The sequence below is a fragment of the Nylanderia fulva genome, unplaced genomic scaffold (genome assembly GCF_048542155.1).
Source record: "Nylanderia fulva isolate GAGA-0341 unplaced genomic scaffold, ASM4854215v1 Scaffold53, whole genome shotgun sequence".
NCBI classification, from domain to species: domain Eukaryota; kingdom Metazoa; phylum Arthropoda; class Insecta; order Hymenoptera; family Formicidae; genus Nylanderia; species Nylanderia fulva.
The window spans coordinates 43,941-71,255 of record NW_028190621.1 but is presented as its reverse complement, the minus strand read 5'-3'; the positions used below and the strand labels follow the sequence as shown (position 1 = coordinate 71,255).

General features: G+C 31.4%; 2 protein-coding genes across 3 annotated transcripts in view; both read left to right on the top strand.

Annotated features, from left to right (window-relative positions):
* The window catches only part of Rim (Rab3 interacting molecule), a 108,920-nt gene extending 89,643 nt beyond the window's left edge, over positions 1-19,277 (top strand). The window contains 5 exon segments of the mRNA XM_085487306.1: positions 3,245-3,455; positions 8,139-8,350; positions 8,853-8,992; positions 10,380-11,518; positions 13,193-19,277. Of these exon segments, the coding sequence (XP_085343432.1) occupies positions 3,245-3,455; positions 8,139-8,350; positions 8,853-8,992; positions 10,380-10,586 (770 nt within the window). The 3' untranslated portion in view covers positions 10,587-11,518; positions 13,193-19,277.
* Positions 19,278-20,733: 1,456 nt separating this feature from the next.
* LOC114937217 (asporin-like) lies at positions 20,734-26,932 on the top strand. 2 transcript variants are annotated; one of them, XM_085487302.1, is made up of 5 exons: positions 20,734-20,832; positions 22,839-23,056; positions 23,661-24,714; positions 26,114-26,215; positions 26,340-26,932. In XM_085487302.1, the coding sequence occupies exons 1-3, from the start codon at positions 20,823-20,825 to the stop codon at positions 24,306-24,308; spliced, it is 876 nt and encodes a 291-aa protein (XP_085343428.1). In that variant the 5' UTR covers positions 20,734-20,822; the 3' UTR covers positions 24,309-24,714; positions 26,114-26,215; positions 26,340-26,932. The 2 variants fall into 2 exon arrangements, with proteins under 2 accessions (XP_085343428.1, XP_085343427.1); XM_085487301.1 differs by lacking the exon at positions 26,114-26,215.
* Positions 26,933-27,315: the final 383 nt, after the last annotated feature.

Sequence of the window (27,315 nt, the reverse complement as noted above, 5' to 3'; positions counted from 1 at the left end):
TCGCTCTTCAACAACAACATCAACAACAAACTTTATCACGTCACGCAAAATCCATAACATACCACGTGCGTCTGTTGGTGGTACATGCGTGGGCGAGGAAGGACGAAAACGGCGGCTGGGTTTCGGGAAGAAGGGGAAGTCGTCCTTTACAGTTCACAGGAGCGAGGAGGTCCTGCCGGAGGATACGGTCGGTGGTAGAAGCGGACGGCAACCGAGCTCTGCGAGCAGCGACGGCGAGGGTAGCGGCGACGGGGACAGGTCCGACATTAGTTCGCATCATCAGTGTAGAATTCATCACACCTCTTCTCTTTTTTCGCATCTCTTTCGCCTTACTTTTCCGCATCAGATTTTTCCCTTGTTACGCGGGAGCGACAAACCCGAGAAGCGCCAAGAATCTTATTTCCGGGAACCCTCGTTTGATGGGTCGTTTTCGCAGGTATATTTGGGTTTTTCATTTCGGGAGAAAAAGGCCGCAAATCACAGTAATCGATTCGTAATATTTCGTGGAATGATTTAGCGTTTTGTGCGCGTATTGGAAAATAAAGGCGTGGAGAAATTCTAACTTAATCCAAATCCATTTCTGATAGTGTAAATTAAAATTAGATTCGTTATATTAAAAAGATTGATGACCTCTTGTCAAGAATTTTGAAACATCGATATCTCGAAAATTATTGACCGTAATTTGCGACATTTTTTTCTTGATGAAAAAATCCATCAAAAACATCTATCAAATTGAGAGGTTCCGGAAATAACATTTTTTCCCCCAGGATCGCGTCTCAAACTTTATGTTCCCTTGATGATGATGATGATGAATCCTTGTGCGAAGATGCACACGTTGGGGTGACGTTTCGTCATCCGTAATTTTTTAATCCGTCAATATAAATCACCATACACAATTGAAAATGATTAGAGGTCAACCTTAATCAGATATCTTTGATTTCATTGATCGTAATAAATTGGATCAAGCCTTCGACGAAATATGTGAGTACACGTTGCAGATGGGAGGACTTGCGATAGAAAGTGCAAGAGCTATCGTTCAATCTGACGACAGCGGAATGTTGACAGTGATGACAATGAAAAAAAAAAAAATGAAAAAAAAAAAAAAATAAAACACACCACACATCACTCTTTTAGAGGCCGTGCTTTAGTCGGGGTCGATTGCGGAGTCTCTCGTGATTGTTGTCGGAAAATACTCTCTTGCGACCAAAAGCTCTCTCTCTGACTTTTTTAGCTATAGCAGCTGGACGACGGATCTGCGAAAGATCCAATGTCGAATGTTTTACGTCTCTATAATTTTTTTTCCTCTTCTAGCCTAATCGAAGAAAGTATTTTGCGAATCTGCACGTTTCTACCAAATAGTCACGAGGTGATTCTTTCCTTCTCGTTTATTCTAGATCGTAGAGGCTATTTCTACGTAGTATTGATACGTTATTTCTAGAGGAACGTTCGCACGAGTTTCCTGGGCTGCAAAACATCGCCAAAAGTTCTCTGTCTTTTTTAAAATTTATTTTTAAAATTCTCTCTTCCTGGAAATGCAGTCGCGAGCATCTCCAGGTGATTGTTTCGTTGCATTATGCGCCTGTGTACGATATATACGCGTGATCACGCAGATCAGGAAACTCACATTCTAGTTGCACAAGTTCTAGTTGTGCTCTGGCGTCTTTTCGTGATTCTAGAATAGTGTCGGCACCGTGTGTCACGTTATAATCGTTCCGTTCCATACAGCTTTCTTTCCAATCTAGATCTCGTCGCGTGGTCAATTTGAATTTCTCGATAGCATCGAGGTAAGTTGGCCACCACACACTCTCTCTGATACTGATTATTTTTTTTTATTATTTCCTAGAAGCCGCTGTGTTGATACGTGCTTCAGGTGAGAGTGCGCTATTCACACGGCTTTTGAATTTTTTTTTCAATGTCCTGAATCGTTGCAGTGCTTTTACAAGCGTATATTTTTTTTCGATATTCTTAAGATTATTGATATTACGAATTCGTTGAATGTGTAACATCAGATATTTACCGGACAATCCTTAAGTACACCGATTTGAGAATTATATATGTATATAGATCTTTCTTCTAATTTTTTTTATATATATTTCAAGAGCTTTCACAAATTGTATTTAAAAAAAAATATGTATATAATTTTAATATTTTTTTCATATATTTGTGTGCACAATTATCTGTGTGCTTAAGATTTCCGGAGAATGTATTGAATTTATTTAGCGTTAGATGTATGTATATACATATTAAGCAATTTTTCTAGAGTTGCCGCTGATTAAATTTTATATGCAGCATTTTCATATATGGAAAACATATATTAGTGATTTTCTGACGTAGTTACGATTAGTTTCTGTCTCGATAGAGCCTGCGTGAGTTAAGATAAAAATAAGGTAAAAATGTCACGCGCGACCGAAGATTATTTCCGCTTTTTCGTCCGTCTATTTTTATTCAAATAAATTTGATCATCGATAATATCGTTTCTCTCTTTTCGCGGAGAGTCACTTTATTGAATATATGTCTTATATAATGCCAAAGTTGAAAGTTCTGTTACGATTCATGCAAACGCTATCGTTATTATTTGTGACGGACGTCAGAGAATTTTTACATTTTTTTACATATATATATATATATATATATATATATATATATAGGATATATACTTTAAGATATTTAAGCATATTTTTGTTTTGATGTCAAATGCAAATGTGTGCCCGCGCGATGTTATCTCGTTGCATTTCACTCCAAATATCACGACACCTCGATATATATATATTCTCACGTTTCCCTTCTCCCTATATATATAAATACATACATATATATATATTTGGGTTGTAAGATCTCACTCTCCAGAAAGACCTCTCTGCATACTTCATCACCGATGATCATTAGGATCTAATTCAAAGAGAAGCGAACGGGCTATAGATCAAAATAAGAGCAAGAAGGGAAGCAAATAAGAGATTAAAAAGAAGGAGGAAAGAAAGAGAGAGAGAGAGGAGAGGTAGAAGAAAAAAAAAAAAAAAAAAAACAAGAGAGAGAGGTAATTTGACAGATATATCTCACACGCCGAAATCAACCGTGATTCCGATTGTCGCTGCAGGGGAGAGACTTAATGCTGGCGGAACTGCTTAATTAAAGACGTCCCTGTCGGGACGGCGCACCTGGATTACGAGAGGCAGCCGCTGCGGCCGGGTGTATTTAGTGAAAGACAATAGTTTAGCGGTATTTCTTGTTTGGTTTTACAACGCAGAGTGCGGCGGGATGCTCATCGGCGGCGGCGGCGCCGTGGCACGCGGTGCATCCGGTTTAGCGAGCCGGAAGCGCAACAGCACGCCGAGCAGCATACAACGTTCCGAGGAGATCATGCCGGCCTATCAGCGCTTTGACAGCAAACAGGCGGGATCGGCAGCCAGCGATACCGCCGGGAGTCTCAACTCGATCTCTAGTTCCGAAGGAAGCTCGTAAGTAGTGGAACTCCACGCCTGTGGCGACCAAAACAAATAAATAAGACAATAAGAATTCTGCAAGCGGAAGCGCGAGATTATTCCTGATACATACACTCACACTGTCTCTCTCTCTTTCTCTCTCTTTCTCTTTCTGTCTCTTCTCCGCTTCTCTGTCTCTCACCCTTTCTGTCATCTCTGCTCTATCTATTCGATTTTTCAGTTGTACGGTTTCATTTATATTTCGCTTTCTGTATATGTAAGCCGCGTGGACCTTGACCAAACGAGATGAGCTGTCAGTTGATTTATCGATGTTGATTACTAGAGGAATAATGGAATTATTTTTGGGTGAGAATAACAAGGTTTTGTTTGCTTATTTTATTATTTTAATGTAATTGTTTTTTATTTTTTTTTTTTACGAATATACATTATTTTTATTGGAGAAAATAATATAATAATTTAAAGTTTCTCTTTTCAATATAAATTATAATTATATTAATAAATTATATAATATGTTGATTTATCAAAATATAGAGGGTGTCTCGAAATTCGCGAATTATCTTTTAATGACAGATTCCTGGGATCATTTGGTGATGATTTTTCCTCAACGAAAATGTCGAGGTACCAATAATTTTCAATTTACAAGAATATTTGAATGAATGAAAATAAGGGGTTTTTCGCAAACTAAGTCTTGTAGAAATAAAATATTAACAAAGCTACATTCTTGAATTAATTTCACAGAGAGTTTATTTTAATTTTAATTTAAGGCTTAGTTGCAAAGATACATAGTGGCAAAATTTGGGAACGTGCAAAAATAATGACTTCCCTCTTTCTATATTTTCATTGAAAAATCGTCTCCAAAGATTTCAGGATTCTGCTATTATAGATGATTCGCGGATTTCAGGATACCCTGTATAAAAAAATTTAGTTTAATAATTTAGAAAAAATTGATTTTCTGTACAAAACATAATTAATAAATTTAAATACATGCGAGTCACTTGTATACGTTGATTTTAGGAAGAATAAAATTAGGAACAGTGGCGTTGAATATTTTTACGTCTCAATGAATCAATGAATATCTGTTTTTGAATTTTGTTTAGTAAGTAAGCTTCTTCAAAGCACTTACAGCTCATTTGTTTCTCGTTTTTCAATGTACATGTAAGCTTATTGTCTCATCTTCCTTCAAGGATCAATACGGACTTATTCTTTGTTGTTCATAGAAGAATCATTAGTTCGAAAATTGATTTTCATTTTTATTAATTCCATTGTTCGATTGAATTATTAATATATTAATATTGTGCATATATGATTATTTCAATTATAGACAAAGAATAATCCTGTTGGCCTATTTTCGTCTTTTACTTCTCTTGTAAAGTCTATTTACACAGAAAATCGTAAAAACGCTTCAGATTATTACATCTTCAAACGTGTGATTAAAGATGCGTCATTAATACATCCAGGGTGTATCTAAATAAGTGCGAAAAATTTTAGGAGATAATTTTTTATCGAAAATCAAGGGAAGTAATTTTTATTTTTTTTCAAATTTCAGACAAATTAAAAAATGAAACTTGGATATTTTTTAATAAAATAAATATTAATTAATATTTTTTTAAAAAATAAAAATTTAATTTTTACTTCCTTTTTTAGAAAAATGTAACTTCTCAGGGATGGATATAAGACTATATGTTTGACTATAAAAGAAATCTCCCTTAATTTTCGACAAAGAATCATCTTCTAAAATTGTTCGTACTTGTTTAGATACACCCTGTATATCATAATTTGAATTGTGCAAATATATGGCCACACGCTTTTTTTTGGTCTTATTCATTTCTCTATTTTTTTTTCTTTCAGGTATTCTTGATTTCTATGTTTTGTTACATAAATCGATTATATTTGTTATCTATATATTTTTTTAAAATCATACTTTTCGATTCTCATAAACGCAGCACAGTCATGTGTGAAAATCAGAAATTTGTATATACATTAAAATAAATGGTACATTATATAATCATTATTTCTTAGTCGTTATATAATCATATTTCACTCCAAGGCAAATATATGTTGTTTCTTCGCACATTTTATTTACCCTATCTCTCTCTTCTAACTTTCCCGAGAGTTTATGATGTGACGAGTAATAATTTATATAATCAGAGAGTTGAATTTTACGAGACGCAGTATCTTCTTCCTACGTTTTTTTTTTTTTTTTTTTTTTTTATTAGAGCAGCACCTTTTTCTGTATTATACGGTTATTTTACGGTCGGTTTTATAATGCGAGGAAGAAAAGTATGCATTAAAGTATAGTCTTCGACGAATTGACTGGGTATTTATTATATATATATATATATATATCTCGCTGTATATCTCTTTTTCTCCTCTTTTATACACATCTTTCTTTCGAGAAATTCTTTCATTTCTGTGTGCTCCACAAAAAACAGAAGCGCCCATAAAATAAAAAAAAAAAAAAAAAAAAATATATATATATATTATCGTCCATTATCGGTGTTGTTGTCGTCTTGGCTTGAATTGCTTGATTGTGTGGCAAATGATTGTATCGCATTAATACTCTTCGGAGCACCGTTGCACATACACACACGCACTTTTATATCTATTTCATATACATATGTATATGCATACATATACATATATATATACGTCAGTGTGATCGTTGTCGCGGAGTCTGTATTCTCTATCCACATGGTAAGCAGAACACTGTGAATAATCCTAGGAATGTCACCCAGGAATGTCTTCGCGGAGGATCCCCCTTCCCCCAACCCCCCCCCCCCTACCCCGATGGTTTTTCATATACTTCTGTACGATTCATTCTATTTTTATATATAGTAGGTACTATCTATTGTGTGAGATCAACGTGCGTGTGTCCTCGGAGAAAAACAGCCTCTTTCCCACTTCTTTTCTCCCTTGAACTCCCTGTCTTATGGACCTCTCTCTGTCTTACCGTTTTTTCATCAAGTGTATTTTGTGATATATATCGTAGAATAGGTATTTCTCTGACAGCGATGTATTTCTTAGAATATATACGCGCGTGCCGAATCGAGAAAACGATTCAAATGGAATTAAATAGATACAATAATTTAAATAATTGACAAAAATTTTTTTTTTTTATTTAAAACAATGAATTATTTTGCAAATGTTTTGTCGATTCGGTACACGATGGTTTATAAATAATAATTCTGATAATTGATTTATCCTTGACAGCAGTATTCTGTATCCTAATTATGGTTCGCGAAATCTCACAGAGAAAGTTGTCGGGTGTGTCAACTTTTTTATATTTGTACATAACTTTAAATATAATATAGTATATCATATATTAAGTAATGATATATCATAATAATCAAATCATTATGCAGTAGCGATATATTTATTTGTTATTGATTGACGATGCAATTTTGAAGAGATCAACGTTTGTGTTTCATGCAAAGGTACTGCAAAAAAATTTAATCTCTAAGTATAGTTAGTAATTAGATTAATGACAGTTTTTTTATGCAAATAATATATGATCATACACACTTAATACACACATATATATGGATATGTCTATATTTATATAGAGTAGAACTTGTATCGAAAAGTTCTGCTTGTTAGCGTTAATAACGCGAATCTTCTCAACGACTCGTAGCATAGCAACGACAAGTAAGTGTAAGTTAATATAAATTTTTTTATTAATTCTTCCATTTCTCCTCAAGATTCTAGCATGTTAAATAGATAAATGTAGTCTGGAGCAACGAAACAGTACTCAGTCGTGCGTTAAAATCGTCAAATGTCATAAAAAAAGAACTACGCACAATCGTAGTTTTATTATTAATAATAATTCATACTAATTAATATTAATTATCTATTTACGTCAAGATTGAATTTTAATCATATCGCAGTAGACTGATTACTGTTGTTTATAATTATTTTAAAAAATCCTCTTTCTCTCTCTCTCTCTCTTTCTCTCTTTCTCTCCGCATTTAGATTAAAATGCATGCATCAATAATCTGGTATGTTTTTTAAACTTTTATATATATATAATCTTTTTCCATGTGTATATATAATATATTTACGACACTACACACACCGAGACATTACACTTTCAGCGTGAGTTCTTCTTATCTCAAAGTGAATGAGGTGTGTTCTCTCTCTTTTACAACTTTCGTCGAAGGCTTGCGAGAATTGTCCCTCGCTCCTGCGGAATATAAAAAAATTTTTCGTTTTTTATCATTTTTATAATCCCCTCACAAATAATTCTCTCTTATTGCATTTCTCTCTCTTTCTCTCTTTCTTTCTCTCTCTCTCTCTCTCTCTTTCTCTCTTTCTCTCTCTTTTTCGGTTCTTTCCGAAATAACAATACTTTAATTTTCGACTTGCGCAATTTTTTCGCGTTTTATTTCTTCATTAGAGATTACGGCGCGTTTCTTACATTCTTAGATCGAACAAAAAATTCACGTACGAGCAAAAGAATGGAAGGAAAAGGGACAAAAAGCTGCACAAAGTCTCGATTTCCATTGCTCGTACGATTAAAAAGCACATCGTTTTTTTCCTTTTTTTTCATTCTTTCTCGGTATTTCCTCCGATTTTCTTCAAGCGTTTTTTTTCCTCTCTTTCTCTCTCTCTTCTCTCTCTCATACTTCATATATACTTTCCGTAGTAAACGAAGGAGTCGCATCGATATTGTTGCTAAACGTATAATTTTGAAAACCGCAGCTGGTCTCCGAATCTGCGAATGGCAGGCGAGGGGCAGCTGAGAGACTTCATCGAAGATCTTGGACCTGGTCAGGTTGTGGGAAGACAAGCTCTCGGTGCCCGCTGCCTCGGGGAGATCCAGCTGTCCTTGAGCCACACGAAGGGTTACCTGGAGGTAGAGGTCATACGTGCCAAAGATCTTAAAGCGAAGCAAGGCAGCAAAGCAATACCAGGTAAGGCTTGCCGTTACCTGCTCTTTCGAGTAGAAAGTTTCCCGAACATCTGTTCGGGACTTAAAAATTCAATGCGACACTAGTGGCGGTCGCGTAAACTATCATAATGGCCGCCGCGAATATACATCTAACATTATATCTTATTATTATTTGAAAAATAAATTAAATAATAATGTTCCAGTGATTCTGATGTCAAGGCGCTTATTTGTAGACATAAGGAATATAAATCTATTCTTTCTTGACTTTTTATAGTTACACCGCACATAATAATCATGCCGGAATTTATAACATTCTGGCTTTTGATCAGATTCCTTGATCAAGGCGTAGCTTTTGTATAATCACAGAGTGTGTCTAGCCGCAATGACATCTTTTTCATTAAAAAAAATTATTTTTACACTTAAATCTGTTGTATATTCGCGGCGGCCATATTTGTTTTGCTTCGGTAGCGCCTCTCTTACCGCGGTGGCCGTTTCTTTCGCCAATGCGATCCTTTTTATTCCAGCCCCTTACGTGAAGCTTTACTTGGTGAATGGTAAAAGGTGCATAGAGAAAGCGAAAACGTTGATGGCCAGAAAGACGCTAGATCCATTCTATCAACAATTGTTGGCTTTTAAAGAAAACTGTCGGGGCTGCATATTACAGGTGTGTCTCAAACTGTTGTTCAATTTATTTTCGCAGGCATTTTAAGATGCAGGCGTGTTGTTATCAGTGTTTGCTATTATCTAAATAAAATTATATGGATGAGCATCTAGATGAAATTTTAACATTATCTTTATATAGATAATAAAAATCTATACCTATCTGCATCTTAAATAAAAAATGTCATCTAGAATAAGTGTATCCAAAATAATGTTCAGAAAGTTTGACGAAAAAAATAAAAGTATAAATATATTTTTGTATTGTTTTTATAGTTTACATTTTTTTATAACTGTGTTTGCATAACTAGTCTTATAAATTATCGTTTAAAAATTATCTAGATGAATCGCTATACAATTTGATCTTTTATTTAGATATATTCAAAACAAAATTATTTTCATCTTATCTAAGATAAATTTACATATTTTCATCTCATCTTTATCTAACTAATTTTAAAATTATCTAAGCACAACACTGGATATACACTTCTTAAAATAATTAAAGGATAAAAAAATTATCCAAAAAAATAGGCAAATTTTAAATAGCTGTACACATCGGATTATTTTAAACATACGGATCATTATAAAGAAATTATTACAGGAAGTCTGTGATTTTACGCCAAGTTTGGAGTACTAGAAGGTATACAAATTTTAGTCGATAAAATTTTTTTACTCACTTTACATAACTTTTTTTCAAAGTTCGAACAAAAAGGAGAAAACTCGCGAATTTCTTCTTTATTTTCATCTATTTGTAAAAAGTTCACGAGTTAAAAAAAATTCAGTCTCTATATCATACTATAGAGTAAAGATTCAGCTTTAAGAATCCATTCTTAAAATTGCTCTACGATAATTTTTAAGGCAGTTATGAACGATTAAAGTAAAAATGACATTTTCTCTTCAATTTGCCATAACTTGATAAGGAAAAATCGAAATTTAAATTTTAAAAAATGATTTTGCAGGGAAAACTTCAGGCTTTAACGGAAGAATGTCAAAAAATTTTTTCATATCTTCTTGTGTATGTAACATGTCTACAAAGTGAGACGAAAATTTCCATTTCGTTATGTTCGCTGTTTTTTGTATGTAAAAAATATCAGAATTAAAGAAAATGAAAAAAGCTATGACCTTTCGAAAGTAGAAATTTCAAACTTTAAAACCCTTTTTTAAAATTTAAATTATTATTTTTAAAAACAAAGTTACAGCTGTTTAAAATTTGCCTATTCTTTAAACAATTTTTTTTGATCCCTTAATTATTTTGGGGAGTGTATTTAAAACAAAATTATATCTAATCTATCTTATCTAAGATGAATTTGCATATTTTCACCTTATCTTTATCTAACTAATTTTAAAGTTATCTAAGTCTAGCATTGATTGTGATGATTATGTCGCGGTTTCAGGTGACAGTGTGGGGCGATTATGGTCGGATAGAGGGAAAAAAAGTGTTCATGGGTATTGCACAAATCGTATTGGATGAGCTGGACCTCAGTCAGATGGTGTTCGGATGGTACAAGCTGTTTGACACCCAAGCCCTGGTCAGTGGAGCTCCATCCCTTGCTTTGTCCCGTCGATCTTCGGTCACGTCTCTCGATTCTTTTAAAATCTAAAAGATCGACTGTCCGAAGAACGCGTGCCGAATAAAAAATAAAAATAATTCCTTTTACACATGTGTTTAACGGAGGAGAGATGTTTGAGTTTTTTTCTTACAGTAGAGCAAAGTAGAACAAAAAACACTAGATTGAGTTCGAGCTCCTATCTCGCGGTGCACCTATATAGTCGCTTCCACCATTTCAATTTAGGATACCGAAATGCACGAGTCTCGATGTATATATAAGGTAGTATCGTATACTTACTGATAAACAATTAGAGGGATTGAAAGTGAACACAATGATCATTATAAACGTTTTTAATATCCTTAAATGACCTGCAGAAAAAAATCAGTGGTTTGATGACGTAGCGTCAAATGTAAAGTATTACACATATATATTCAGAATTAAATAACTATTTGAGATTACCGTATTACATTTATTGTGTAAAAGAGTCGAGGATAGCGTCTTACAAATAATTCTCTATCGTAATATATTAATATTCTTTCTCACTACGGTTGACAAACAAACAAAAAAGTTTCAAGAGAATCTTAACACGCGTACCTTCCCAACCCTCTCGTAAGTTACATTAAATGTTGAAGCCTAAGACTACTTAACGAGTGACGTTTGGCTCTGAAATACGGTAAAAGTCAGATTTTAACTTGGAATGCGGAAATCAATTTGTACGGTGATATAATAAAAGGTTTTGCGAGAGAGGGCAGAAAAAAGGGAAACAAAGAGAAGAGGGAAATCGAAAGATAAACGGAATGCGAGGAAAGGGTATGAAAAAAAAAAAAAAAAAAAGTACGTACGGGAGAGGACATGTCTTTCTAGAAACACCACTAGTACATCACATATCATGTACGGCATATCAGACGAGCCACTAGTCTCTATGTAGGACTAGATGTAGACGTAGCCAGCCATGTGTTCCCGGAGCGCCAGATAGTTTTTAGGTACGCACTGAGAATCAAGGCATCGTTCGTAGATAGTTTGGATAACGATTTAACGTGGGTACACGCACACACGATATTTATATTAAAATTTATAATTTTTCTATACAATTCGCGAAATTACGTTAAAATCGAAAAACAATTTTTCCAATTAGGCCCTCTCAAGTACCCATGTGAAATCTTGATACACATTTGTTGTTGCCAATATATCTTCTTTCCATCTCCATTACGTTCTGTATAGAAATCTCCTCTTCTTTTTGAAAATGCTTGTCCTTGTTACATATACCAAAAAATATAATAATTCTATGCGGCTTCGAAGTAGTCGACGTAGAGATAATCGAAAACCGATATAGAAACGACGCAAGATTGCGTTATCACGCGCGCTCGATATACTTTGTTGCCATTGTATTTTATCTGTATCGATTGCTGACTTTTCCAAACTTGTGTAGACGAGATGTGTCTCCGAAATTTTATTCGAACGTGAGAAAGTTCGATTCTTTTCCTTGTTTTTTTTTATTAATTCTTGAACGCTATATTTTTCAATTTGCATCTTGCGACTTTTTAATATTTTTCTACACTTGTCCACATATAATGGGAACTACTTTTCGTAAACTCTTCCTGGTATTATTGCTTGATATATATATCACATATTTAATTTCCAACTTTGCACAACATATTGCATTTTTTTCCAAAACTCTGATTTTTTCCTTGTAAATATATAGCGAGTCGTAACAGTTTTTTAATATATTTATAATTTCAATCTCTTTATCGATATAATATATAAAAATTTGTTAAAAAAATAAGCGAAGGTAAGTTTGTGCCGTTTCGGAGTCCTATCCTCTTATGTATATTTTTTCGAGGTGTTCTTAAAACGTTAATCACAATTTTACGTATTGAATGGTGCCGAGAAAATTTATAGATAGACTATAGTCTTAAATATACAGGGTGTCCTATTAAAATCTTTCCACGTAATTATCTCTCCAACTATTCGTTGTCCGAAAAAATATTTTAAATAAAACTTACTTGTGAAGGACATCTTATTATGGACACAAGTCTTGCGTAGATTAAAGTATCATCGATATTTCGGTATTTCTTTTGAAGGTTTGAAAGTGGCCTTTGTTCTTTTAAATAGAACTATATATTTTTGTTTACCTGGGCTTTTAGCCTATTCCGAGACGCATTCATTAATTTATGATATATTGGTTTTTCGAGGCCTCACTCTAAGTCATTTACCATTATTTATATTTTTTTCTTTGTTAAATGGATATTGAAAATTTTTTTTATTCTTTACCATAGAAATTTCGATCATAAATGTCACACAAATTTACACTAGATTTGTGTCTTCCTATATAATAATAAGATTATTCCTCTTAAAACAGAAAATTTCTATTTAAATCGTTTTTCCGAACGTTCAAATAGTTTGGAAAATAATTGGAAAGATTATAATGGAATTATTATATATATATATATATATATATATATATATATATATAATATATAATATATAATATTATATACTATACTCTATCTGTGTGTTTGTATATATGTAATGATAATATTTGAATGAACATTACACAGAATCTTTATCATTCAATATTTCATGTAATGAATTAGTAATAACATATATTACGTTTACGAGATTAATTAGTAATATATTTTGTTTATTTCAATTTACAGTGAAAACCAACCAAATCAAGCAAGTTCGGGATAGATGTGAACTCAAATGTGGTGTACTGGAATAAATAATATGCGAATGCAAACGATTAAAATGACACTCGTTTTCAGTGAATCTAAATGTGAAGTTAAGTGATTAACAAGATTAATGACTACACAGTGAAAAAAAAAAAAATAAACGAGCGAACTTCGTCATGGACTTCGTCGAATTGACGAATGCGAGAAAGATTTAAAATATCGCGAGAGAGAAAGAAAAAAAGAGAACAAGTATACATAAATATAAATATATTACATATATGCTTATGGAAAACGTTTCCAAACTTTGTATATAATTTTAGGACAGTTCAAGTACTACAAATACCGATCTTCGAAACGGTCGGCTAAAAAAAGACATTTTATCGTTGTCAAATTTTTAGTCAAAAATGTCACCGTCAGAGCATATATATATATACATATATATATATATATATATAATTTAATGTAAATAATATAATAACTATATGAATTTGTGTGCGATATATATATGTGCGCGCAGGTTTGAATGGCTAATGACAATGTTTGCGTTAATATCCTCCGTTAAGTTATCGTTTTCTAATCGATATATCGATCGTCATTATAGTTTTCTCGCGTTTTCTCCATTATTATTAATTAGATACACCTCAATCTGATTTGGCCCCTTTCAAATTAGTATAATTCGAATTACAAGTAGAATGTACGATGATATAATTTTAACTACACTGTTTGTTCCTTGGTATAAATAACATTTGTCAGTCATCGTACACGCTATATCACATCAACTCGGCTTTTTAAGCTTCGTTTTTATTAGTAACTTGTCCGAAAAATCAGAGACAACCATTATAATATGTAGAAAAATGTGGGGCAGGCGTTACATATAGTATACCACATTTTCTCAAATACGAAGCAGACTGATAAATCGATTCCTACAATATGACATCTGTTATTTTTTCTTCTTTTTCGGCTGTTTTTTTTTTTTTAATTAGCTCAATCTCGAGGAAAAGCCGGGAATATAAAGAAGTTACATTTGAACGAATAATTATTATTAAATTATAGAGCATTTTCATTTTTCAAAGAACCTTATTTACGCGTATAAGAACCAGAAAATTCTCGAAACACAAATTAAGACGAAATAAAAAAAGGGAGAAGGAAAAAGGAAAAAACGAACCGCCCATTATAACTCGCGTCGCGGCTAAAATTCTTTTTCGTACTCGATTTTGTACAAAGAAAAAAAAGAGAACAAAGAAGCAGAGTGACCGCCACACTATAAATATTTAAGAGGCTTTGTAAATCTCTGTAAGAAAAAAAATGCGTAAACGCTTGCCATTAATTTTATATATATATCTTGATTATTATCGTGCTATGTGTTCGATCTTTCTTCGTGCGTATATCTTAAACACTCGCGAAGATACATATACATTCAGCGAGAATGCACATGCACGTGAAGCGTCTGCTGTGAATTAGTAAATAATTACATTCGTGCCCTGAAAGAGAAATAGAGAGAAAGAGAGAGAGAGAGAGAAAGAAAGAGAGAGGGAGAGAGAGAGGGAGAGAGGGAGAGAGAGAGAGAGAGAGAGAGAGAGAGAGAGAGAGAGAGAGAGAGAGAGAGAGATAGAGAATTATTTTTTATTAAGTTTTTGATGTCTGGAAGACAAACATTTCGACTTAATTATGAAAGAAAATTGGAGGATCGAGGAGGGAATATCTGTGCGAAAAGAAAAATGTGTTTTTAAGTATTATTTAAGGGGATGCTGCCATAGTTCTGTTATACCGACTTTAAGTTAGGTTAGGTTTATTTTTTATTGAATATACAGATGGTGAATTTTTTGATACAGGCTTTTAATCTTATTTTTATTACTTCTGTATTATTCTTTCATATCATCTTTATTGGGAGCACCATATTTTGTGCACAAATAAACTGCAAAACTTTTGTATTAAATAAGTATAATTATGAGCTGATGCAAGAGACCGATAAAAACTGTAATTTTTTAACTTTTATTGCTTTTTATACAAAATTACAGCGCTCCCCGTTTATTATTGTCAGTACTTTAATTGTGGAGAAGGATTTTTTAATTTCTATAGCCAATAAAAAGAAAAACCCTTGAATTCAAAGTCGGTAAAATAGACGTGGTCAGCATCCCCTTAAGTAGGATATATATTGCGTCGATGTATTTATGTCGCGATTTATGTATTTTTTCGCAAATTGACAAATTAAAAATTGGGAAAATCGTTGCGCGAATTTTTCTTTGTTATAAATTAAGCTGCTTTTTTTAGCGCGATTCTATATATATTTTTATGAAATTACGTCATTGTAATTGCGTGCGTGGAAAAGGTACTCCTTGGATATTATACCGAAAAAAAACCTTCGATAAATGGAAAATGCAGTAGCTTCAAGCGGCTATATTACGTATATTTTTGTAAAATCTCCGATAAACAATTCGCTAGAGAGAAAGAAAGAGAGAGAGAGAAATATATATATATAGGTTCGAGCGCGCAGAGAAGATTTCTATCCGAAATGATTCGCGTCACGTTTCCTGAGTGATTAAAAAAAAAAAAAATCGTAAAATTAACAAACAATGCGGTGACATCGAGAGAGATGTCGACATCTCTCTTCTATCATAATTACTTACTAATCTAATTGACCAAGTATAATATCTTGCTTTGCAACTTTCAAAACCGATTGTCTCTCATCTTCACTAACACAAACACACACACATATATACACATATACACACACACTCGTGCATTTTCGCTCTTCGATAATATACGACTATATTTCTATACGCGAGTTCTTTGAATTAAGGCCGGAAATTAATGTAAGCGCGATGTTTGATATACGCGTGCTGAGATATTATATATATATATATATATCGAATTTGCCATCGAAATACACGCATCCGTCGTTAAGCGAGCTATGATCTATGACGTAAGAATTTATAGCTTAGAGTTGCGAGGGAGAAAGAGTGGGAGAAACGAAGTATATCATAATTGATTTACAAAAGCCACGTAGCTGCGTCACATCGATAATCCGAAATGTTAACAGATATAACAAAAAAAAAAAAAAATCCTAGATGAACGATATAAACTTTCTCTCCAAATCGAAATGGAAATTTTTTTAGGAAACGGGGGATGGGAAATTGTGTATAGAGAGGGGTGGTATCTTATCATATCTTATAACATTGCTTAAATTAGAGGCGTACGGCAAAGTGGATGAGGCTTTTTTACTCGTGAGAAAACAAAGACAAAAAAAAAGTAGGGTTCTAATATCTCCGAAGAGGATATGTATATGTAAAGTATTGTGAAAAGATTAAAGAAAAAAAAATAATAATATTACTATAAATAAGCTCATTTCTAAGTACATATTTTGCAAATGCACGCGGATTTATCAAGATCGTGGGACAATGATGACGTAAATACATAAATATGCGTAATATTCTGTAATAGTTAATTGATAAAATATACAAGACTACTATATTACTACTACTACTAATGTAACTCTTCAGTTTGTAATGCGCCGTTTATACAGAGACGGCTGTATAAGATCCTTCGCGAAATTAATTCGACGTTCCTCGTCTTCCTTCTCAGCTGTTTTTTCTATGCGATTTTTCCTGAATAAAAAAAAAAAAAAAAAAAAAAAAAAACAATCGATTAAATTAATTTTATTTTTCAAAACCGTAAAATATAAAAAAATTCGCAAAGACTTGTGCGAGAAATTATTTGTCGCAGTCGAATAAAAAAATGACAATATATTTTCCAAATTATTAAAAATCACGACTGATAAAAAATTTTACGAACCATAAAAAAAAATTAATAATGAAAATAATCTGTCTTTGCGCGCCTTATCATTATTCTCTATAGTAATAATATTAAATAAATTCGTATGAGCTTCAATTATCGAATAAGACGTTGATTTGCTAGAAGAAACAACTTGTGAAGGAGGACACGCGTCGATTTCTATTCTTGCCATGCCCATCTGTATATAGGCATGCTCAATTCTAGGATTGGACACGCGTATCGTGAATCACACATATATACATATTAAAAACTAATGAAACGAACACAAATTATTATATCCGACTTTGTACCTATATATATACATACATACATACATATATATATATATATATATATATATAAATATATATATATATATATATATATATATATATATATATATTATTAATTAACTTAATGAAAAAGTACGGGGTGAAACCCCAAGTGCTAATATCGATATGAACAGTAGAAGTTAACGAAAATTGGGGATACGAAAAAAAGAAAAGATATCGATGAGAGAAAAGAAGTGACCTAGCAGGAAAAAGGGGAAAAAACAAAATAAAAATGAAAGAAAACATTACGAATGAAAAATGCCTGAGAGCCAAGGGGTACCACTTTTGTCAAATTTAGAGAGTCACATAATTTAGGTTTATAATACGACACAATAGGGTGTGTACACGTGTGCGTGTATGTGTGAGAGAAAATGTGTGCGAAAAAGCCAGCGAAAAGATGAAATGTTGTAAACGAGACCACGTCGGAGCAAGATGTCGAGCTCCCAAGGAGAACAGAAAAGTCAAAATGATGTCAATTTCACGTCATATTGACTAAATTTATGTTATTTTTTGATCATGGAAATCTCGATCTCGAAGATGACTAAAAAATAACTTTTTTTGACTTTAGATTTTTAGAAAATGTGATGTACGTTTCTCGACTGTGTATATACAATGCTTATTATTATGAAGATAATGAAAGGTTAACGTTTTTCATATTCAGATATCAATTGCAGTTCGCAGAAGAGTTGAGTTATTGTATTAAAAACTAAATTGTTGATTAAAATATTATTTTAAGCGGCTTACGTCTTAAATTTGCATCTCAATTATTTTTAATACAAAATAATAATTTTTTATCATTGTGGATATCAAAATTTTATGCAATTTGATGTCATTTTGACGAACTAAAATGACTATATTTCGACGTCAATTTGACATTTCTATTCTCCTTGGGGTGAAATAAATTTTACTGATTATTCTCGTAGAAAGAAGTCTCCATCACATAGCTTAAATTATATTATAATTCTGTGAGCGACTCGTATTTCCCTGACGTGTCCTTATAATTTTTGAAAAATCACGTGGTTCCCAAATTGTTTATGTCATTGTTTCGGTAGACTTTGAACTATATTCTCTAGAGCTCTTTTCAAGTGTAACAAATTACTTTTCCTTAACGTTATCCGATATCTTCTGGAACGAGTTACGAGTCGGTCGTAAAAAGATGCGTGTGCGTGCGCGAAGAAATTTTACTATCAATATTAAACAAAAAAAAGAAAATGTTTTTATTATATTATACCGGGTGTTCCTCATCGTTGTTGAAAACGCAACCACGCACGCGCAGCGGGACTCGTACATTTCTATAATTTTATCATGATAAATGTTTGAATTTATTTCTTCAAAAATGCAGAAGAAAAAGAGCGAGAGAGAGAGAGAGAGAGAAAGATGCGCGAAAGAGCAAAAATGAGAGTTAATGAGAGAGAAAGCGAAAAAGAAAGAGAGAGAACATGTCCTTGGAAACGAAACAGTTGGCGTTAGAAATGATGTATCACTTTTCGTTGAACAAAAGAAAGAACAAAAGTATAAAAATTACAAAAGAACGAAAGAATTTAAGCAGTACGTTTAGAGGACATTTCGGGGAATCCCGGCCGAGAACTCTGTGAACGTTTGTTCCTCTCTCTCTTTGAAAAAAAAAAAACATCGAAGAAATCCGAATTCATTCAAAGTGAACATTACACAATATATATATGAATGTATTATATATTTTCATTTTTTCAAATTATAATATATATATATATATATTATATATATATATATATATATATATATATATATATATATATTTTACATCCATATTTTCTCGCACGCGACCAACTGCGGATCGCTCTAAAGGCTGTCATCTCACGGAGTTCGCGGTAGGAGATCACGAGATGATTAAGTATAAAAACATTAGTGACTGTATCCAGTATCATATATCTGATAAAAGATACCCCCGATGCCAGAGATGGCGTGTGACAATAAAGTGATTCAATGATTTCGCAGCGTTTCGATCACCTAACTTTCAAGTTACAGCTGTTTTTCTTTTTTATCTAAAGAGTAAATTAATCAGGATTCTCTGAAACTACTTCTTGTCTCTTGATTTTATAATGTCTTTATTAGTCAATTAATATTTTGATATTATTTGGAAAAGTTATTAGATATAATACTATTATAATGCATTTTTTTAAATTACGAATTATTTGATTAACTAGAAATCGGAAAATATATTTATGAAAATTGATTAAAATTTTCTTAATTTTAAAACAAGAAAATTGTATTAAATTAAAGAATACAGAGCAAAAAGGTGTTGATTTATAATTGATTTATAATAATACAATCGTGTAATATATATAAATATATATATTATATACATCGCAATACTAGTCTTCATATAGCTAAATATTATAATATTATTAATTACAAGAGAAGTCGTTCATCTCTTACTTAAAAATAAAAAACTGAATTGATTTTGGTAGAAATACATAAATATCTTTTTTATAAATTATAAAAGAAATAGAATTTTTTTAAATTACTTAATTTTAAATAAATAAATGACTTTTTAGCACATATGTATGATTATTGTCTTCAACCATACTACATTTTATTAACTGATAATGAAGGACTGTGTTATGTCCACAATGTACGAGCATTATTTTAAATGCTTTATCATACTTTATTTTTATATATTCTGTGATATTTTTATTTATATTAATTACATAGCACAATGTATTTATTTTTTATTGGTTATTTTTTATTATTATTTTATTTGAAAGGTTCGATTCCCGATTCAGCGACTTTCGGATCTATATTTTTCTTTCGCATTTAATTATTTATTTCGATAGAGGGGTCAAGGGGTTTTTGAAATAAAATCTCAAGTAAGAGATTATTTCAATTTTCAAAGTCTTGGTTAGTACACCAAGAGTAATATGTGCCTTGTGCACGATTTGTTTTCATAGCAACATCCGCGTTTGGCTCTTCACGCCTTCTTATGATTTAGATTTATATTAAAAAAAATATGATTTTTAGTAAACAATTATTATGGCTATAAACATTGTCAAAAACACATAGAAAGATAATTTTGAGAACTTTTAGAAATAACTAGATTTTTTTGCAGGAATAGAAACAATTCTAAAATAATATTAAGGAAAAAGAATTCATGAAGTTGTAACAGAAATAATTTAGGTGCAGGCAAAATATGTCATTATTTTATGACGTAAATAATTTATAGTCTATAGTATAATGCAAACAATAGAACGAGACCTGAAAATTATACAAAAGAAAATGAATTTTTTCCCACTAACAAAGAAGCTAGACCAAAAAATTCCAGGATACGGCCGGTCGTTGTGGAAACACGAATAAAAGATAAAAGAAATATTTATTTTATCTTTTTCCTTTGTCCCTACCACTTCTTGAGGCATTTGGTCATTCCCAGTCTATGGCTGTCCACGATACACTAAGTGCGTTAGTGCATAGAAAATCAATCGTAACTATTAGCTGGACGTTGAGAATTTTAGTTCCACGTGTAAGCAATTTCAGAGGATATGTTCAAAGGTAAGTTTTTCTATATATAAACTTTTTTGTTTTTCTACTTGATGGACACATCGCATAAAAAGGAACTTTGCAAAAACTCGGTGAAAAATATATTTAAAAGACTATACACAAAAAATTGCCTTTTGAAGCATTTGAAGTAATATTCTGACATTTAAAAAATTTTAACATGAATGTGATTTAAGAAATTTTAAAATTAATTTATACCTAACCTTTTCAAATTCACAATATTATTGCAGACATTATATTTAATAATTATATAAATATATATATATATATTTAATAATTATAACAATTTATATATTTATAAATATAAAAATTTATAAAAAGTATAGATAAAAATATATTCGTGTGTATTTTACAAACTTGGTTTATATTTGTTTATGCTCTCTATTTAATTTAAATATATATATATATATATATATATATATATATATCCTTAACAACGTTCGTGCGGTGATAGAACGCATCAAGACGAACGAAAATGTTTTATACCATTTTGCGATATATTTAATAAAACTTTCTCTCCTATTTGCTTGACTTTATCTCTCTTACTCGCTTTTATTCGCTTGACTTTAAAATTCAATATTTTGATTAAAGTTATGATTAAAGATATTGCAAAATGGTATAAGACTTTTTTATTCGTATCGATGCGCTCTATCATCACACAAACGTTGTTAAGGGTGTTCCGGGACACCCTGTATATATATATCTCTTATCAAGTAATCTAGATATACATAGAGAAGAAATACAGTACAGAGATTAATACAATAAAAAATTACTTTACTTAACAATATTACAAAATAATAAAAAGAAGCGAAACATACTTGTGAAAATAAAAATAAAATTATTATATAATTTTAAGATGTCAAGAACATGTCAGATTGGACAACATGTCAAGACTCTTAGACGAGTTATGAGAGACCTTTATTATTTTGTCGTAGATATTACTTAAATTGTCGGTATCCTTTTGTAAGTTAATAGCGTTATTATTTTTCTTAATAAAAAAACATTTCAGCAATTTCTCTTTTTCTTACATGTTTTTCACTGTGCAAAATAACCGGCGAAGTCCAGTCAAAATCGTAATCGAATTCAATTTTTATGTTTGCTGATAACTGATAAATTACTCGAATGCATTTTGATGTCGCTGAAATGTTCCTTTACACGTGTACATAGATGTCTCTTTGTTTGTCCGATGTATGACACGTTGCAATCATTACAATTAATTTCGTAAACTACTTTTGTCTTTTTATCTGTAGGCAGTCTATCCTTGCCGAGTGTAATTAAATGATTCGGTTTTTTAAGGAATATTATAAACAACATTAAATCCAATATTTTTAAAAATTCGATCGATATCGCCTGAGCTATTAACATAAGGTAGTGAAATGAAAGGAGATTTATCAACAATATTTCGCTCATTACTCGATTTATTCATGTTTCTGTGTTTTAAAAAATTAATCCTTTTATTAATTCAACGATCAATTACATGTTTAGGAAAGCAGTTATTAAATAAAATCTGTTTCACGATATTAATATTCTCGTCGTGAAACTGGTCATTAGATTAGAGAATCGCGTGATCTACAAGATTAAAAATTGTGTTTATTTTATATATAAAAGGGTGATTGGAAAAAAAATTTATATATCTGTTCGAACACGTGTTCTTCCTGTACCAATTTGTTACAAACTTTTCATTTGACCGAGAGATCGTTGTATTCAAAAAATTAATACATCCGTCTGATTCCGTCTCATATGTAAAAGTTAAACGGTGGTGATAATTATTAAAGATATTAGTTATTTCGTGGATTTTGGTCTTTGGAATAATTTAAAATATAATAGAGAGAAAGAGAGAGATGGAGAGATATTGCGTGATACTAAAATACTATAAATAATAATGTGGCTATGTAGAGAGGGAATCCTAAATATTGCACCTTCGCGAGTGATTAATTATCCGGTTGCGGCAAAGTTTGGTCAAAGTTTATAAGCGTACGTTTCCGCTGATTTTGTTGCAGATATGAGCATCTTTCTCATTAACGGATTCTTCTTACTGGGCTTTGTCGTAGCCTCAGTACCAAATGTTTTCGTGGATTCATCGGAATCCGCGGAAATAATGGACCAGGATCCGCTTCCGAATCCGTGCAGCTACAACAACGTTAACTCGGTACTGGAAGCGCAATGTTCCAAACTGAAATTACTCAAAATCCCGTTAAATTTGAACGTAGACATACAGGTGAGATAGTCGTTTAAATATATCTTACATAAAATTGCAATAAAAAAATAGTCATGTATGTTTTTGGCATTATAAAAAGATATTTTCTGTATATATAATGACGATTTTTTTATCTTATCTGCAATTCGCATAAAATAGAGAAATTCGTAGTGAGTTTCAAAAATCCACGAAACTTTGTTTCACTTTTTTTAAATACGGGAAATTAAGATTTATAAATTGAAAACATTATATTAAAACTTTAAATATTAAAATTAAATAAAAGTTTTTATTAAAAATTATTTTTTATATAAGATTTCATATCATATATTTGACCTTGGATAGCCGTTTAAAGGTCATCTTTAATTACTTAAATGGAAACCCTATTTTTCAATGCATATTTTTCTAACTACTTTTAATACTACATAAGATATTGAAGATGACCTTTATGTGATCTTCAAGCGACTATGCAAGGTCAAACCAATGACACCATCTTATACCCAACTCGAAGTCAAACAATTTCGTATGAAGCATTTTAAATTGCATTGTTCAAAGATATTCGCGTGGATCGATTAAAATCGCCCTGTATACGTTTCATTTCTGATAACATTTCTCTTCTGTTTGCTAGATGCTCAATCTTATTGGGAATTATTTGAAAGAACTGACAAAGGACAGTCTGCATCCTTACAAGAAACTGGCCTACATCTATCTAGGTGACAATTCCATTACTGAACTTGACGAGGAAGCTTTCGCCAATCAGCCTTACCTGAAGCTGCTGGATCTCAGGTTGAATGATTGCGACACTCTGTCCAAGAGTCTTTTCCAATTGCCGTATCTTCACACGCTCTACCTCGGCTACAACCATCTTAACGATTCCGTGTTCAAGGTGAAGGTCACCTCGCCTCTCAGACTGTTGCAGCTGACCGAGAACAAGCTAACTACGATCCCGAATATAGGCGTCCAGCCAACCCTCCTTAATCTTAACGTGTCCTACAACAAAATTACCTCGATCAGCACCGAGGATCTGGCGCCGTTCTGCTCGCTGAAGGAGCTTGATCTGACTGGGAATAGCATAAGTTTTAAAGCAGGCAGCTACGATTGTCAGAGATTCATCGCCTGGGTGAAGCTGCGGCAGATCAAGATAAAGCCTGACGATCTTTACAATTGCACCGAAACAGCACTGAATGAGTACTGCGCCAACGTGAGATTCAGCAATCGGACGTATGAGCTGTACAACGAGTGCTTGGAATTGTCGAAACGTTTGAAAATTGAATAAAGAGTAAATTTGTTGTGCGCACTGATTTCTGTATGTATAATATATAATTTTCAATCATGATTAACTAGCAATCTCCTCTTATTCTACAGAAACGCATTACAACAAAAGAAAGATTGCAGAAATGATCTTTTTAGAAACGCATAAAGACTCCATAAATTTACAGAAAGACACAAACAATTTAAATTTAATATACGATTCGATTCTTAATATCATATACGCTTTCCCCGAAATAATATACCTCTCTAAGTCACTGCTATTGTTTTGGTACCAACACAGAGAATTTAGTACGTATTAAACTCTCGATCGACACACATCGTCTCTCGACTCACCACACGACTTAATTTGACCGTACCTGTGTAATAAAGTAAAGTTCTGTGGTGTATATAAATTGACTAATTTTCTCTAGGTAATATGACACATTTTTATCATTTTGCTTTTATAACTACTATAGTGTCTACTCTTTATTTATCATAAATAGATGATTATTTTCGCTTTTTTTCATTTCTTTTCGTTTATTTTGAATCTTGCATGCCGGTATACAATTTCAATGTTCGATACTTTATTATATTGTCACGGAAATTCAAATCATTTTTAATTAGATTGATTGTAATGTTCATATTACACAGGTTTATTGCGATATATACAATAGTATGTGTAATATCTTAATCATGTATTAATTAAAACTTTATTTTTTACTATCAATTTTTACTACTAATTGTCATATTTTGTGTATTTAATTTAGATGTATTAATTATATAGACACTTGACTGAAATTGTCGGTCGAATGTGTTAACAATAAACATCTGAATTGTACCCAGTCTGATCGTTTATTTTTGCTGTCAACAACAAGTATATTACTTAATGATGAAGACAATGTTAAAATTTATGACACGAGAAAATGTTCAACCAGTTCATAATCTTGAAGAGATATCTGTAGACTTAGTAATTATTTATATAAATAAATTTCCAAAATTATTAATAGCAGTCACTGGTATTTAAATAGGAGGGTTAGAAATTAATCGACCAAAAACTAGCGAGTAAATAATTTATTTAGCTTGACGACGTTTCGACCATGTGATTGTGGTCCTTATCGAATTCTTATTCTTATCAAGTCCTTATCGCTTAAGAAAACATCTTTGCTCACTTTTATAATATTATCTAGTTTTTTTCGGCAACCTATATCTATAACCTATAACCTATAATATAGAACCTACCCAGTAAGCAAAAAATCATTGCTACAACGTTATTATTCTTGTCAAGTATATAGTTTTTAACATTGTATGCAACATCATTATGAACAAACTTTGACATCGATTTAGAGATTTATGTAATGTTGAAATTAACGTTTTTAAAATATTTTATTAATATCTTCAGCAATATATGTTATTAAATAATATTTTTAAAACATTTATAAAACATTAGTTAAAATTTTTCAACTTATATTTATAAAACATTATATCATAACGTTTAGAAAATTTATATAATATCAACATTATAAAATGTTGATTAATTCTAATTATTACATTACATAAATTTCATAATAAAAAAAAATAATTATACCAATATTTCAGTCGGTAAATATTTCATATAATAAAACATTTTCTAAAGAAAGATCGTTGAATGTAAAATATGCAGTTGGATTGATAGTTTCATATAAGCATAAAATAAGCGAAAGACATATTGATACCACTGGTGTCATAATTGCATGGCACAACAAATATGAAAATGGACTTTGTTACGGTGATGTTTATTATTATGGTATTCCGCATCTCAGTAAGATATATGTACTTCGAATTATTTTAAAGATAAATGTATGCAGAAATATAACGTCAAGAGAGATGATTGGAAATTTCAACCATACTACATTTTATTAACTGATAATGACGATCTGTGTTATGTTCCATAATGTACAATTATTATTTTTAATGATTTATCATACTTTATCTTTATATATTCTGTGATATGTTTATTTGTATTATTTGCATTATACAGCACAGTGTATTAATTTTTTATAATTATTTTTTATTTTAGGCGCTATACCGATGTGCACCTCGAAATGAATCAATAATTCAGCGATTGGAAGATTTTTCTATAAATTCGAAGGTATACTCATTATGTACCAAATAACATAGTAGAAAAGTATTATTCAAACGATGCCGCAGTTCTTCGCAAAATATTGAAAAAAATGATAATACTTTAAATGATATTGACTAATAATTATAATACTTTGAATAGTACAGAAGTATGTGTCATGCGCCTTTTCTTTTCGACAAAGAATAAATTAGAAGCCGGGATAAAATCCAGAAATATTGATTGTCCTTATCTCATGGAAAGCAATAAAAAACTATTAAGGCTATTTTGCAAAAGATACAGAATTCTTCTAATATGACACACAAAATAAATATATGTAGAGCGGTCTAATCTCTGACAAATGACACAGATCAAAGAATATAAAACATTAACATAGGATTTCAAAAACATTAACATAGGATTTAAAAAAATATGTATTAATAATAATAAAATTATTTTTTAATATTTACACTCACACAAACTTATGTATTCACTTACAAAAATTAAAACATTACTTTAAAGTCTCCAAAATAATTGCTGCTTATATTTCATGATATCGATTAAATGTTTCGGTTTGAGAAACTGTTATACTTAATATATTGTACATTTCAAATTTTATGAACAGAACAATATTATTTTTAGTATATAATTATTATAATAATGAATATTATCAAAAACACATAGAAAAATATAATTGAAAAAATTTAAAAATAACTAGGTTTTGCAGGAATAAAACAATTCTAAAATAATATTAAGGAAAAAGAATTAATAAAGTTGTAATAAAAATAATTTAGGTTCAGGCAAAAATTATTATTTTTGGACCTAGATAATCCATTGTCTATAGTATAATGCAAATATTACAATGTGACCTGAAAATTGTACAAAAAAATGAATCATTTTCTATTCATAAAGAAGCTAGGGCAAAAAATCTCAGGGT

What these genes read in the sequence shown, in the direction of transcription:
- LOC114937217 (XM_085487301.1), top strand. An exon ending in ATTTGAACGTAGACATACAG is followed by an intron (nt 23,057 to 23,660) that starts GTGAGATAGTCG and finishes TCTGTTTGCTAG; the next exon opens with ATGCTCAATCTTATTGGGAA.